This window comes from Strigops habroptila, unplaced genomic scaffold (assembly GCF_004027225.2).
Source record: "Strigops habroptila isolate Jane unplaced genomic scaffold, bStrHab1.2.pri NW_022045633.1_ctg1, whole genome shotgun sequence".
NCBI classification, from domain to species: domain Eukaryota; kingdom Metazoa; phylum Chordata; class Aves; order Psittaciformes; family Psittacidae; genus Strigops; species Strigops habroptila.
This window is the reverse complement of record NW_022651109.1, coordinates 58070-75425: the sequence shown is the minus strand read 5'-3', so window position 1 is coordinate 75425 and position 17356 is coordinate 58070. Positions and strand designations below refer to the sequence as shown.

At 55.7% G+C, this 17356-nt stretch overlaps 1 protein-coding gene across 1 annotated transcript; it reads right to left on the bottom strand.

The window, feature by feature from the left end:
- Positions 1-15364: 15364 nt before the first annotated feature.
- On the bottom strand, positions 15365-16775 carry LOC115603356 (prespore protein Dp87-like). Its single transcript, XM_030475169.1, has 3 exons — positions 15967-16775; positions 15638-15810; positions 15365-15515 (listed from the first exon to the last, which is right to left on the bottom strand). Exons 1-3 carry the CDS (start codon positions 16747-16749, stop codon positions 15365-15367), a joined length of 1107 nt encoding a protein of 368 aa, XP_030331029.1. The 5' UTR covers positions 16750-16775.
- Positions 16776-17356: the final 581 nt, after the last annotated feature.

Below are 17356 nucleotides of genomic sequence, written 5' to 3'. Positions count from 1 at the left end.
CATGGAGTGGTTTTGGAAGGGGTGGAGATGGTCCCATGGTGGTGGTTGGTGGCCCCGTGGTGGTGGAGATGACCCCATGGTGGTGGTTGGTGGCCCCATGATGGTGGTGGGATGTCCCCATGGTGGTGGAGATGACCCCATGGTGGTGGTTGGTGGCCCCACGATGGTGGTGGGATGGCCCCATGGTGGTGGAGATGACCCCATGATGGTGGTGGGATGTCCCCATGGTGGTGGTTGGTGGCCCCATGGTGGTGGAGATGATCCCATGGTGGTGGTTGGTGGCCCCGTGGTGGGGGAGATGACCCTATGGTGGTGGTTGGTGGCCCCATGGTGATGGAGATGACCCCATGGTGGTGGTTGGTGGCCCCATGATGGTGGTGGGATGTCCCCATGGTGCGGTCCCCTTGGGGACAAGCAATGTGAGACACCACAGACCCCCTCGAGGTGCCACCAAGAAGCTTTTATTCCTTCCCAGCAGTGGTGGGATGCTCACAGAAGGTGACAACCCCCACGTTGGGTGTCCCATGGGGGCTCCTTGGGGACATGGGGGTCCTATGGGACCAAAGGGACCACTTGGAAGGGTCGGAGCCCCAGGACCTGCCCCACCACGGCCCCGGGGACCTCCAGGGTGTGGGTGAGGCCTCGCAGGGGGAGAGCTCCAGGTAGGAGACCTGCAGGAGGACACGGGTCCATCAGCATCTCCATGGCCACGTGTCCCACCAGCTCCATGTCCCATCCATCCATCTCCAATGGTTCCATCCATCCATCTCCAATAGCTCCATCCATCCATCCATCCATCCATCTCCAATGGTTTCATCCATCCATCCATCCATCCATCTCCAATGGTTCCATCCATCTCCAATGGTTCCATCCATCCTCCACCTCCACCCATCCCCATGGTGTCCCCCCACGTGCAGGTCCCACCCCACCATGTCCCCACCTCACCTGTGACCAGGTCCCTCGGCAGCAGCTTCCGATGGGGACCACGACTGTCCTCAGGGCACCACGGGGCTGTTGGGTGACACAAGGGGGACATCATGGAGAGGAGCAGAACATCACGGGAGGACATTGGGGAGGGGATGGACCAGAGATGGACACGTGGAGGTCATGGGTGGGCAGAGGACATCATGGGCTGGACAAGGAAGGTCACCATGGCCATGGAGAGGTGACGGGGATGGACATAGAGATGGAGAACATCATGGAGGTATGGAGAGAAACCAGGATGGACACATGAAGATCATCATGGATGGACACTTGGAGGTCCCCATGGCCATGGAGAGGTGATATGGATGGACAAAGAGCTGGAGAACATCATAGATGGACACATGAAGGTCATTGTGGACGCGTAAAGATGTCATAGATGGACATAGGGATGTCATAGGTGGACACCCAAAGGTCATCATGGACAGGTAAAGGTGTCCTACATGGACAAAGAGCTGGAGAACGTCATAGATGGACACATAAGGACGTCATAGATGGACGCACAAAGGACATCATGGACAAGTAGGGCTGGAGAACATCATAGATGGACACATAAGGACGTCATAGATGGACACACAAAGGACATCATGGACAAGTAGAGCTGGAGAACATCATAGATGGACACATAAAGGTCATTGTGGACACACAAAGGACATCATGGACAAGTAGAGCTGGAGAACATCATAGATGGACACATAAAGGTCATTGTGGACACATAAGGATGTCATAGATGGACACAGGGATGTCATAGATGGACACATCAAGGTCATCATGGACAGGTAGAGACATCATGGATGGACACGGGGATGTCATGGCTGGACACGGGGATGTCATAGATGGCCAAAAAGTTGGAGAACATCATAGATGGACACCTAAAGGCCACCATGGACAGGTCAAGATGTCCTAGATGGACACGTACACCATGGAAACCCACCAGAGATGCCCACGTCCCACCTTACCCCATGGTCCCCAACTCACGGCAGACATCAGGGATGCTCCAAGGTCCCACTCGCGCCCCAGCCTGGTGACAAGCAGCTTCATAGGCCCCGAGGACCTCCTTGAGGACCTCCTTGTCCCCAGGAGCTTCACAGAGCTCCCAGAGACAGACGTCGAAGAAGACCCCAGGGTTGACCATGGGGTGACAGGTCCCGAACGGACCTTGTGGAGCACGAAGGACCCCGCAAAGCTCCGCGTGGACAAAGGCTCTTTTGGGGGCTTGGTGGCAGGGGGGACACAGGGGACCGGGACAAGGCCGGTGGCACGGGGTGGTGGTGGCCACCAGGTGGTCGTTGGAGGGGTGACCATCGAAGTTGCCGCAGAGGCCGCAGGTGAGGTTGTGGTGCCGGGAGGACACGGTGATGGCCACGGAGGTCCTGGGGCCGGCGGTGACGCGGAGGCCGAAGGTGGTGCTGAGGCCAATGGAGGTGGTGCCATGGTGGGACACGCAGATGGAGCGGTCCTCGAGGCAGAAGGGCAGCGGTAGAGTGATGCCGTCCAGCTGGGGGGGGGGGGACAATGGGGTCACCCATGGTGCTTCCAGCCTTCTTCATCCATCCGTTCTTCATCTCCATCCATGCGTCCATCCATCTCCATCCATTCAACCTTCTCCATCCAACCAACCTTCTTCATCCATCCATCCACCTGCATCCATCCTCTTCCATCCATCTCCATCCTTCATCTTCCTCCGTCCTCTGTCCTTCATCCAACCTTCTCCATCCATCCCATCCTCCATCCTCATCCATCATCTCCTTCCATCCTCATCCATCATCCATCCATCTCCTTCTCCTCATCCATCCATCTCCTCATCCATCTCCTTCCATCCATCTCCATCCTCTATCCCTCATCCTTCCCCCCCATCCCATCCACCCCTCCATCTCCATCCTTCATCCTTCTCCATCCACCTCCCTCCATCCCATCCATCTCCATCCATATCCATCCCTATCCACCCATCCCCATCCATCATCCTTCTCCATCCCCATCCACCTCCATCCCCATCTATCATCTCCACCCATCTCCATCCCTATCCATCATCTTCATCCTCATCCATCCCCATCCATCTCCATCCCCATCTCCATCCCCATCCATCATCTTCATCCTCATCCATCCCCATCCATCTCCATCTCCATCTCCATCCCCATCTCCATCCCCATCCATCATCTTCATCCTCATCCATCCCCATCCATCTCCATCTCCATCCCCATCTCCATCCCCATCCATCATCTTCATCCTCATCCATCCCCATCCATCCCCATCCCCATCCCCATCCATCATCTTCATCCATCCCCATCCACCTCCATCTCCATCCATCTTCATCCTTATCCATCCCTATCCATCCCCATCCATCTCCATCCCCATCCATCCATCATCTCCACCCATCTCCATCCCCATCCATCATCTCCACACACCTCCATCCATCCCCACCCACCTCCATCTTCATCCACCTCCACCACCACCCATCATCTCCCATCGTGTCCCCCCATCCCCACCCAAGCCCCACCTCACCTCCACCTCCGGGCTCTTCCCTCCCCTCATCACCCATCTCCTCTTCTCCACGGTGACCATCACCCTCCTTCCTCCATCCCCTCGCGCTGGGTCACTGACGGTGACATCGAAGCTGGGTTGGACCTTCTGGTGGCCGCAGCTTCGTGCCACCACGTAGGAGCAGTTGTCCCCAACGGCCACGGCCGCCCCATCGAAGGTCACGTAGTGATGTGGCCCCACGGCGCGGCAGGTCCCCGTGGCGGCCGAGGGAGGTGGCTTCGGCCCCACTGAGCACCCAGGGGTGCTCCTGGCCTCTGTGGGGGACACGCAGCCGGGGACGCAGGCGGAGTAATGGCTGCCCATGGGGCAGTTGGGTGCTGGGGGGAGAGAAGAGGGTGGTGGGGCTGGGGTCCCCTTTGGGTGCTCTGTGGGTCATTGATGTGCCCCCAACACACCCACCTTGGTCTATGGGTCCCCTTTGGGTGCTTTGTGGGTCATTGATGTGCCCCCAATACGCCCACCTTGGTCTATGGGTCCCCTTTGGGTGCTCTGTGGGTCATTGATGTGCCCCCAACACGCCCACCTTGGTCTATGGGTCCCCTTTGGGTGCTCTATGAGTCTCCTTTGGGTGCTCTATGGGTCCATGTTGTCCATCCATTCCCCCCATAACCTTGGTCCCTGGGTGCTCTATAGGTCCCCCTTTGGATGCTCTATGGGTCCACCTTCTCCCACCCCACACCATCTTGGTCCCATGGATGCTCTATGGGTCCTATGGATGCTCTATGGGTCCATCTTCTCCCACCCCACCTTGGTCCCACCTTGGACTATAAATGCTTTATGGGTTCACCTTCTCCCTCCCCATCCCACCTTGGTCCTATGGATGCTCTATGGGTTCTATGGATGCTCTATGGGTCCATGTTGTCCCTTCCCATCCCCACCCCACCTTGGTCCTATGGATGCTCTACGGGTCCCATTGGTGCTGTATGGGTCCCCGTTGTCCATCCCCCCATAACCTTGGTCCCTGGGTGCTCTGGAGGTCCCCTGGCTCCATCTCCCCCCCCTTCCATGCCCTTCCCTCGGCATCACTCACGGCACAAGTCCTTCCCTCGCCATTCCAACGCCTTGATCCCGGCATCCCGACAGGCAGCGGCGTAGGCAGCCAGGACCCGGCACGTGCCGCCGCGGTGGCACCGGTCGGCCACACAGTCCCGGTAGTAGGTGGCGGGATGGACAAGGCCGTGGCAGAGCCGGAACGGTCCTTCCTTCCTCACCATCACCCCACACTCTTCCTCTTCCTCGTCCTCCTTCTTCCCGCACACCTCCACTTCCCGGCATTCCCTTTGCGCGCTTCCCACCTTCCACTTGTCCTCCTGCCCCACATCGTTGCGGGGGTCTCCGTCCATGTCCCCACAGAGGCCGCAGAGGTGACCACCGAGAGCCACCGGTGCCACGACGCTCACCCAACGGTGGTGGCCATCGAAGGTCAACGTCACGCCATGGGGTGTCCCCAGTGTCACCTCCCAGCCCCGGCGCTCCAGGGTGAGCCCCGAGGTAGGGGAGGTGTAGGGGAGGCGGGTGGGAATGCCACTGACCTGGAATGGGGTGGGAATGGGGTGGGAATGGGGAGAAATGGGTGTTATTGGGGGGGGAATGGAAGGGAATGGGGTGGGAATGGGGAGAGTAGGGAGGAAGTAAGGAGAAATGGGTGTTATGGGGTGAAAATGGAAGGGAATAGAAGGAAATGTGGTGGGAATGGGTGGGAATGGGAGGGAATGGGGTGGGAATGGGGTGGGAATGGGGGAGAACAGGGAGGAAATAGGGAGAAATGGGTGTTATTGGGGCAGGAAATGGTAGGGAATGGGGTGGGAATGGGGAGAGTAGGGAGGAAATAGGGAGAAATGGGTGTTATTGGGGAGGGAATGGAAAGGAATGAGGTGGGAATGGGGAGAGTAGGGAGGAAGTAGGGAGAAATGGGTTTTATGGGGTGAAAATGGAAGGGAATAGAAGGAAATGGGGTGGGAATGGGTGGGAATGGGGAGGAAATAGGGAGAAATGGGTGTTATTGGGGGGGAATGGAAGGAATGGGGTGGGAATGGGGGAGAACAGGGAGGAAATAGGGAGAAATGGGTGTTATGGGGTGAAAATGGAAGAGAATAGAAGGAAATGGGGTGGGAATGGGAGGGAATGGGGTGGGAATAGGGGAGAATAGGGAGGAAATAGGGAGAAATGGGTGTTATTGGGGGGAAATGGAAGGGAATGGAAGGAAATAGGGTGGGAATGAGGGGGAAAGGGGGTGGGAATGGGTATACAGGGTAGAAATGGGGAGGAAATGGGGTGGAAATGGGGATACAGGGGGGAAATGGGGAGGAAATGGGGTGGAATAGGGGTTCCCAAGGTGGTCCCTCAAGGCCTTACTCCACCTTCTCCTCCCCATCCCACCACCTTCCTTCCCATTGTAGCTGCTCACCGTGACCAAGCCGGGCTCCAGCCCCACACGCGTGCGTCGCACCACGATGTCCACCCCATGGATGCCACCAGGGCCACCCCGGAGCAGGACACGGAAGGACCCGGCCCCGGAGCAGATCCCGGTCAAGAGGTGGACACAGGAGACGGGGAAGTCGCGGTGGAGGCGGTCGAAGGTGCGGAGGTGGCCCATGCCCAGCACGGAGCAAACGGAGGTGGTGGGGCTGGAGGTGGTGGGGCTGGAGGTGGGCAATGGAAGGGGTTGGGGGGTACAAGGCTCCTGGGGGTGTTTGGGGGTGCAGGGGGGAGCTGGGGGGTAGAGGAGAAGGGGTTAGTGGGGGTGCTGCAGCCAGGCAATGTTCATCATCCATCCATCATCCTCCATCCATCCAATGATCCATCACGAATCATGCATCATCCATCCATCATCTCATCATCTCACCCATCATCTCATCCATCATCCATCCATCATCTCACCCATCATCCATCCATCATCTCACCCATCATCCATCCATCATCTCACACATCATCCATCCATCATCTCGTCTATCATCCATCCATCCATCATCCATCCATCATCTCACCCATCATCTCATCCATCATCCATCCATCATCTCGCCCATCATCCATCCGTCATCTCACCCATCATCCATCCATCATCTCATCCATCATCTCACCCATCATTCATCCACCATCCATCCATCATCCATCCATCATCTCACCCATTATCTCACCCATCATCCATCCATCATCTCACCCATCATCTCACCCATCATCTCACCCATCATCCATCCATCATCTCACCCATCATCTCACCCATCATCTCACCTATCATCTCACCCATCATCTCACCCATCATCTCACCCATCATCCATCCATCATCTCACCCATCATCTCACCCATCATCTCACCCATCATCTCACCCATCATCTCACCCATCATCTCACCCATTATCTCACCCATCATCCATCCATCATCTCACCCATCATCTCACCCATCATCCATCCATCATCTCACCCATCATCTCACCCATCATCTCACCTATCATCTCACCCATCATCCATCCATCATCTCACCCATCATCCATCCATCATCCATCCATCATCTCATCCATCATCCATCCATCATCTCACCCGTCATACATCCATCATCTCGTCTATCATCCATTCATCATCCATCCATCATCTCACCCATCATCTCACCCATCATCTCACCCATCATCTCACCCATCATCTCACCCATCATCCATTCATCATCCATCCATCATCTCACCCATCATCTCACCCATCATCTCACCCATCATCCATCCATCATCTCACCCATCATCTCACCCATCATCTCACCCATCATCTCACCCATCATCTCACCCATCATCTCACCCATCATCCATCCATCATCTCACCCATCACCCACTCATCCCCCCCCAGCCCCACTCACTGCAGGTCCTCCCCGCTCCCTGCTCCTCCTGGGGCTGGGCGCAGCCGCCGCACAGTTGTCCCCTGAGCCCCGCCGGGGCCGTCACCGTCACGGCGCCGTCCCCCGCCACGGTCACGCGCACCCCCGCGGCCATGGTCACCCTCCGCTGGCCTCCGCGGCGCTCCACGCGCAGCCGGCCCCCCGCCAGCGACAGGGGCAGGCGGGACGGGCGCCCGGCCACCTGTGGGAAGGGACAGCATTGGGACACCATGGAGATGCCATCAGCACCATCATCACTACCACCATCTCCATCACCATCATCATCACCTCCATCATCATCATCATCATCACCATCATCATCATCACCTCCATCATCATCATCATCATCACCATCATCACCTCCATCATCATCATCACCTCCATCACCATCATCACCTCCATCATCATCATCATCATCACCTCCATCACCATCATCACCTCCATCATCACCTCCATCACCATCATTACCATCACCACCTCCATCATCATCACCATCATTACCATCATCACCTCCATCATCATCATCATCATCATCACCATCATCACCTCCATCATCATCATCATCATCACCATCATCATCATCATCATCACCACCATCATCACCTCCATCATCATCACCATCACCACCATCATCACCTCCATCATCACCCCCATCATCACCATCACCATCATCACCTCCATCATCATCACCATCACCTCCATCATCACCCCCATCATCACCATCATCATCATCACCTCCATCATCATCATCACCACCACCACCATCATCATCATCACCATCACCATCATCAACCACCACCATCACCTCCATCACCACCATCACCATCATCACCACCACCACCATGTCCTCACCCTGGCCATGGTCTCCTCTCCATGGAGAAGAACCACCTCGAAGCCATCCCCACGGATGGTGACGTGGTTGAAGGTGGCTCCTGGTCCTCTCCCCACTTGGCCACCAGCGGTGACCTGAAAGGAGGGCAATTGGGTGCTGCAGGTGCTCACCAAGGCTTGGGTGCAAGCTGGGGTCAAGCCATAGGTCTTCCCATCAAAGGCCCGGTAGCGCCACCGGCCCAAGATGTGGCAGACAAGGGGGGGTTGTGGGACATGGAGGCATCTAGGGGTGGTTTCCACCATCCTACACGTGGTTCCAGCTGGACAACTGAAGTCTTTGCATGATGGAGCGACGGGAACACATCTAGGGGTGGTTTCCACCATCCTACATGTAGTTCCAGCTGGACAATGGACATCATGGCACGATGGCTCCTTGAGGACACATTTGGGCCACTCTTCCACCACTTGGCACGTCGTTCCTGGTGGACAATGCATCTGGGAACACGTTGGCTTCTTGAGGACACACGTTGGCCACTCCTCCACCATCTGACACGTTGTCCCCAGCGGGCAAAGCACCTCGGAGCACGTTGGCTTGGTGGGGACGCACGTTGGCCAATCCTCCACCGTGTCACAAGAGGTCCCTGGTGGGCAGCGGATGGTGGCGCACGATGGCTTGATGGGGACACACGTTGGCCAACCACCATCTTCACGGCAGGAGGTGCCGGCGGGGCAGCGGATGGAGCTGCAGGTGGGTCTGCATTGAGGTTGACCATCCACCATGTGGCACACGGAACCTTCTGAACACCTCAAGGTGGCACAGGTGGCTTTGGATGGGACACAACGGGGGTTGTCCTCAACCAGCTGACACATAGACCCCGGTGGGCAGGAGATGGTGGAGCAGGAGGTCGTGGGGATGCTCCTGGTCATCTGGACGCACTTGGGCCACCCTCCCACCACCCTGCATGTGGTCTTGATGGGACAACGAAGGTCATCACAAGAGGGGACACGGACACAGCGGGGCCACCCATTGAGGACCTTGCAGCCCATCCCCACCATGCAGTGGAGGTTGTGGCAGGAGGGACGGGAGACACATGAAGGGCGACCACGAAGCATCATGCAGGTGGTGGGAGGAGGACATGGGACATCATGGCAGGACATGGGCATGGTGACACAGTGGATGCCAATGCAGGACATGGGGGGTGAGGAGAAGCTGGGGGTCAATGGAGGGGTGGATTTGGGGTGGCCCCAGGAGAAGGAGGTGAAGAGGGGAAGGGTGGGAAGGCAACGGGGCCACCCATTGACCATGGTGCATGTGGCACCCATGGGACATTGGATGTCGCTGCAGGAGGGTTGGTGGTGGACACATTGAGGCCAGTCATTGGCCATCTTACATGTGGTCCCCTTGGGACACTGGATGTCACTGCATGGAGGTCTCCTTATGGAGCTCTTGGCTTGGATGCATCTTGGCCAACCATCAACCATCTGACACGTGGTCCCCTTCTGACATCGGATGTCACTGCAGGTTGGTTGGTGATGGACACATTGAGGCCACCCATTGACCATGTTGCACATGGTCCCTTTGGGACATTGGAGGTCACTGCATGAAGGTCTCCTTATGGAGGTCTTGGTTTGGATGCACTTTGGCCAACCATCAACCATCTGGCAGGAGGTTCCTTTCCCACACTGGACATCCTGGCATGAAGGTTGGGGATGGACACATTGAGGCCACCCATTGACCATGTTACACGTTGTTCCCTTAGGACATTGGAGGTCACCGCAGGAAAGTCTCCTTATGGAGGTCTTGGATTGGACACACTGTGGCTGACCATTGACCATGTTGCAGGTGGTCCCATGGGGACACTGGAGGTCGATGCAGGAAGGTCTCCTTATGGACGTCTTGATGTGGATGCACCTTGGCCAACCATCAACCATCTGGCACAAGGTCCCCTTCTGGCATTGGACATCCTGGCATGAAGGTTGGTTCTGGACACACTGGGGTTGACCATCCAGCATCTTACATGTGGTTCCTTTGGGACATTGGACATCACTGCATGAAGGTCTCCTTATGGAAGTCTTGGTTTGGATGCACCTTGGCCAACCATCAACTATCTGGCAGGAGGTTCCTTTCCCACACTGGGCATCCTGGCATGAAGGTTGGGGATGGACACACTGGGGCCACCCATTGACCATGTTACATGTGGTCCCTTTGGGACATTGGAGGTCACTGCAGGAAGGTCTCCTAATGGAGGTCTTGGTTTGGATGCACCTTGGCCAACCATTGACCATGTTGCAGGTGGTCCCTTGGGGACAGTGGACATTGCTACATAAAGGTCTCCTTGGAGACAGCTTCATTTGGACACATCTTGGCCAACCATCAACCATCTGGCACCTGGTCCCCTTCTGGCACTGGACATCCTGGCATGAAGGTTGGTGATGGACACATTGAGGCCACCCATTGACCATGTTGCAGGTGTTTCCTTTGGGACACTGGAGGTCACTGCAGGAAGGTCTCCTTATGGAGGTCTTGGTTTGGATGCACCTTGGCCAACCATTGACCATCTGGCACGTGGTCCCCTTCTGGCACTGGACATCCTGGCATGAAGGTTGGTGATGGACACATTGAGGCCACCCATTGACCATGTTGCAGGTGGTGCCCTTTGGACACTTGACATCACTGCAGGAGGGTTGGGGATGGACACACTGGGGCCACCCCTGTAGCACCCTACATGTGGTCCCTTTGGGACATTGGACATCACTGCAGGAAGGTGTCCTTATGGAGGTCTTGGTTTGGATGCACCTTGGCCAACCATCAACCATCTGGCAGGAGGTTCCCTTCTGGCATTGGACATCCTGGCATGAAGGTTGGTGATGGACACATTGTGGCCACCCACTGACCATGTTGCAGGTGGTTCCTTTGGGACATTGGAGGTCACTACATGAAGGTCTCCTTATGGAGGTCTTGGCTTGGATACACTGAGGCCAACCATTGACCATGTTGCAGGTGGCACCCTTGGGACACTGGACATCACTGCATGAAGGTGGGTTATGGACACATTGTGGCCACCCACTGACCATATTGCAGGTGGTCCCTTGGGGACAGTGGAGGTCACTGCAGGAAGGTCTCCTTATGGAGGTCTTGGTTTGGATGCACCTTGGCCAACCATCAACCATCTGACAGGAGGTTCCCTTCTGGCATTGGACATCCTGGCATGAAGGTTGGTGATGGACACACTGGGGTTGACCATCCAGCATCTTACACGTGGTCCCTTTGGGACACTGGATGTCACTACATGAAGGTGGCCTTGGGGGCATCTTGGTTTGGACACACTGGGGTTGGCCATTGACCATGTTACAGGTGGTCCCTTGGGGACAGTGGAGATCGATGCATGAAGGTCTCCTTATGGAGGTCTTGGTTTGGATGCATCTTGGCCAACCATCAACCATCTGACAGGAGGTTCCCTTCTGGCATTGGACATCCTGGCATGAAGGTTGGTGATGGACACACTGAGGCCACCCATTGACCATGTTGCAGGTGGTTCCTTTGGGACATTGGAGGTCACTGCAGGAAGGTCTCCTGATGGAGATCTTGGGTTGGACACAGTGAGGCCACCCATTGACCATGTTGCAGGTGGTTCCTTTGGGACATTGGAGGTCACTGCAGGAAGGTCTCCTGATGGAGATCTTGGGTTGGACACAGTGAGGCCACCCATTGACCATGTTGCAGGTGGTCCCTTTGGGACATTGGAGGTCACTACAGGAAGGTCTCCTTATGGAGGTCTTGGCTTGGATACACTGAGGCCAACCATTGATCATGTTGCAGGTGGCACCCTTGGGACACTGGATGTCACTGCATGAAGGTTGGTGATGGACACAGTGAGGCCACCCATTGACCATGTTGCAGGTGGTTCCTTTGGGACATTGGAGGTCACTGCATGAAGGTCTCCTGATGGAGATCTTGGGTTGGACACAGTGAGGCCACCCATTGACCATGCTGCAGGTGGCACCCTTGGGACACTGGATGTCACTGCAGGAGGGTTGGTGATAGACACACTGTGGCCACCCATTGACCATGTTGCAGGTGGTCCCTTTGGGACAGTGGAGGTGGCTGCAAGTAGGTCTCATAAGGGAGGTCTTGGTTTGGATGCACCTTGGCCAACCATCAACTATGTTGCAGGTGGTTCCCTTCTGACACTGGATGTCACTGCAGGTTGGTTGATGATGGACACACTGGGGTTGACCATCCAGCATCTTACATGTGGTCCCTTGGGGACAATGGATGTCACTACATGAAGGTGGCCTTGGGGGCATCTTGGGTTGGACACACTGGGGTTGACCATTGACCATGTTACAGGTGGTTCCATGGGGACAGTGGAGATCACGGCATGTAGGTCTCTTTATGGAGGTCTTGGTGTGGATGCATCTTGGCCAACCATCAACCATCTGGCAGGAGGTTCCTTTCCCACACTGGACATCCTGGCATGAAGGTTGGTGATGGACACACTGAGGCCACCCATTGACCATGTTGCAGGTGGTTCCTTTGGGACACTGGAGGTCACTGCAGGAAGGTCTCCTGATGGAGATCTTGGGTTGCATACACCGTGGCCATCCATTGACCATGTTGCAGGTGGTTCCCTTCTGACACTGGATGTCACTGCAGGTTGGTTGGTTGTGGGCACACTGTGGTTGACCATCCAGCATCTTACATGTGGTCCCATGTGGACAGTGGAGGTCAATGCAAGAAGGTGCCCTAATGGAGGTCTTGGCTTGGATGCATCTTGGCCAACCATCAACCATCTGACACATGGTCCCCTTCTGACATTGGACATCCTGGCAAGAAGGTTGGTTGTGGACACACTGTGGTTGACCATCCATCATCTTACATGTGGTCCCTTGGGGACATTGGAGGTCACTGCAGGAAGGTGTCCTTATGGAGGTCTTGGTTTGGATGCACCTTGGCCAACCATCAACCATCTGGCACAAGGTCCCCTTCTGGCATTGGACATCCTGGCATGAAGGTTGGTTCTGGACACACTGGGGTTGACCATCCAGCATCTTACATGTGGTCCCTTTGGGACACTGGATGTCACTACATGAAGGTGGCCTTGGGGGCATCTTGGTTTGGACACACTGGGGTTGACCATTGACCATGTTGCAGTTGGTACCTTGGGGACAGTGGAGATCAATGCATGAAGGTCTTCTAATGGAGGTCTTGGTTTGGATGCATCTTGGCCAACCATCAACCATCTGGCACACGGTCCCCTTCTGACACTGGATCTCCTGGCAGGATGGCTGCCGATGGACACACTGGGGTTGACCATCCAGCATCTTACACATGGTCCCTTGGGGACAATGGATGTCACTACATGAAAGTGGCCTTGGGGGCATCTTGGTTTGGACACACTGGGGTTGGCCATTGACCATGTTGCAGTTGGTACCTTGGGGACAGTGGAGATCGATGCAGGAAGGTCTCCTTATGGAGGTCTTGGCTTGGATGCATCTTGGCAAACCATCAACCATCTGACACGTGGTCCCTTTCTGACACTGGACATCCTGGCATGAAGGTTGGTGATGGACACATTGAGGCCACCCACTGACCATGTTACAGGTGGTGCCCTTTGGACACTGGACATCACTACAGGAGGGTTGGGGATGGACACATTGAGGCCAACCATTGGTCATCTTGCACGTGGTCCCTTTGGGACACTGGAGATCGATGCATGAGGGTCTTCTAATGGAGGTCTTGGTTTGGATGCACCTTGGCCAACCATCAACCATCTGACAGGAGGTTCCCCTCTGGCATTGGACATCCTGGCATGAAGGTTGGTGATGGACACACTGGGGTTGACCATCCAGCATCTTACACGTGGTCCCTTTGGGACACTGGATGTCACTACATGAAGGTGGCCTTGGGGGCATCTTGGTTTGGACACACTGGGGTTGACCATTGACCATGTTACAGTTGGTACCTTGGGGACAGTGGAGATCGATGCATGAAGGTCTTCTAATGGAGGTCTTGGCTTGGATGCATCTTGGCCAACCATCAACCATCTGACAGGAGGTTCCCTTCTGACACTGGATCTGCTGGCAGGATGGCTGCTGATGGACACACTGTGGTTGACCATCCATCACCTTACATGTGGTCCCATGGTGACACGTCACCTCAGCGCACGTTGTCCTCATCTTTGGTGGTTGCTTTGGGATGGGCCGTGCATTGGAAGACTTCCTTGTCCCACCCCAAGCTGGAGAAGCTTCTTGGTGATGGACCAACCCTTTCTGCACACAACGAGGCCAACCACGCTCCATGGAGCAGGAGGTCCCTTTGGGACACCAGAAGCTGCTGCAGGAAGGTGGGTTATGGACACACTTAGGCCAAGACCCAACCATCTGGCACATGGTGTCTTTGGGACACTGGATGTCCCTGCATGAAGGCAGAGGTCCAACACACTTGGGCCACCCATCCAACATCTTGCACATGGTCCCCTTCTGGCAATGGACCTCTTGACATGATGGCGGTTTGTGGACCACTGATGGGTGGGAGATCTTCATTGGGCCACACCAAGGCCACCCGTCAACCATGTGACACACGGTTCCTTGCTGGCATTGGATGTCCTCACAGGAAGGTGGGTTATGGACGCACCGCGGTTGGTCATCCATCAGCTTGCAGGAGGTTCCTTTGGGACATTGGACCTCTTGGCATGGTTGGGTTGGGGACATCTTGGTTGGGACACACCGTGGCCAACCATTGACCATGTGGCACACGGTTCCTTGCTGGCATTGGATGCTCTGGCAGGTGGGTTGGGTTTGGACACAGTGAGGCCACCCATCGGTCATCTTGCATGTGGTCCCTTTAGGACATTGGATGTCGCCACAAGAAGGTCTCCTTGAGGGCATCTTGGCTTGGACACACTGTGGCCAACCATCGAGCACCTTACACGTGGTCCCTTGAGGACAAGGATGCTGGTGGCAGGATGGTGACCTCTGGAGACCTGGCGGTGATGGAGCTTCCCTTTGGAAGAGCTGTTTCCTCACGCACTTGGGCCACCCATCCACCACCTTGCATTGGGTCCCCTTGGGACAGCGAATGAGGTGGCAGGATGGGGCGAGGTGGACACATTTGGGCCAACCCCCAACCATCTTGCACCTCATGCCTTCCTCACAGCGGAAGAGGCGACACGAAGGGGTGGGGAGACACTTGGGTCTCCCGGCCACCATGTGGCAACGGGTCCTTCCCTTGCATGGGAAGTTCTGACACGAGGGCTTGGGGACACACTTGGGCCACCCATCCATCATCTTGCACTGGGTTCCTTCTCCACAATGGAAGTTGAGGCATGAAGGCAATGGGACACACTTGGGTGACCCTTCAACCATCTTGCATTGGGTTCCTGCTCCACAATGGGTGTTCTGGCATGATGGGACTGGGACACACTTGGGCCACCCATTGACCATCTTGCACTCGGTTCCTTCTTCACAATGGAAGTTGAGGCATGAAGGCAACGGGACACACTTTGGAGACCCATCAACCATCTTGCACCGGGTTCCTGCTCCACAGCGGATGTCCTTGCATGAGGGCAATGGGACACACTTGGGCCACCCATTGACCATCTTGCATTGGGTTTCTGCTCCACAATGGAAGTTGAGGCATGAAGGCAACGGGACACACTTTGGAGACCCATCAACCATCTTGCATTGGGTTCCTGCTCCACAATGGGTGTTCTGGCATGATGGGACTGGGACACACTTGGGCCACCCATTGACCATCTTGCATTGGGTTCCTTCTTCACAATGGAAGTTGTTGCATGAGGGCAATGGGACACATTTTGGAGACCCATCAACCATCTTGCACTGGGTTCCTGCTCCACATTGGATGTCCTTGCATGAGGGCAATGGGACACACTTGGGCCACCCATTGACCATCTTGCATTGGGTTCCTTCTTCACAATGGAAGTTGAGGCATGAGGGCAATGGGACACACTTTGGAGACCCATCAACCATCTTGCATTGGGTTCCTGCTCCACAATGGGTGTTCTGGCATGATGGGACTGGAAGACATTTGGGCCACCCATTGACCATCTTGCATTGGGTTCCTGTCTTGCAATGGAAGTTGAGGCATGAAGGCAATGGGACACATTTTGGAGACCCATCAACCATCTTGCACTGGGTTGCTGCTCCACAACGAATGTCCTTGCATGAGGGCAATGGGACACACTTGGGCCACCCATTGACCATCTTGCATTGGGTTCCTGCTCCACAATGGGTGTTCTGGCATGATGGGACTGGGACACACTTGGGCCACCCATTGACCATCTTGCATTGGGTTCCTTCTCCACAATGGAAGTTGAGGCATGAAGGCAACGGGACACACTTTGGAGACCCATCAACCATCTTGCACTGGGTTCCTGCTCCACATTGGATGTCCTTGCATGAGGGCAATGGGACACACTTGGGCCACCCATTGACCATCTTGCATTGGGTTCCTGCTCCACACTGGAAGTTGAGGCATGAAGGTAATGGGACACACTTGGGTGACCCTTCAACCATCTTGCATTGGGTTCCTGCTCCACAATGGGTGTTCTGGCATGATGGGACTGGGACACACTTGGGCCACCCATCCATCATCTTGCACTGGGTTCCTGTCTTGCAATGGAAGTTGAGGCATGAAGGCAACGGGACACACTTTGGAGACCCATCAACCATCTTGCATTGGGTTCCTGCTCCACATTGGATGTCCTTGCATGAGGGCAATGGGACACACTTGGGCCACCCATTGACCATCTTGCATTGGGTTCCTGCTCCACAATGGAAGTTGAGGCATGAAGGTAATGGGACACACTTTGGAGACCCATCAACCATCTTGCATTGGGTTCCTGCTCCACAGTGGGTGTTCTGGCATGATGGGACTGGGACACACTTGGGCCACCCATCGACCATCTTGCATTGGGTTCCTGCTCCACAACGGGTTTCCTTGCATGAGGCCAAGGGGACACACTTGGGCCCGTTCTCCATCACTTTGCAGGTTCTCCCAGGTCCACATCGCACCCCAAGGCAGAGCTTGGATCCACTTGGGATTGATGGATCTGCCCCTGGAATGACACCAGGAGCTCCATGAACAACGGCCCAACCCCTTACGAGACACCAGAGAAGCCAC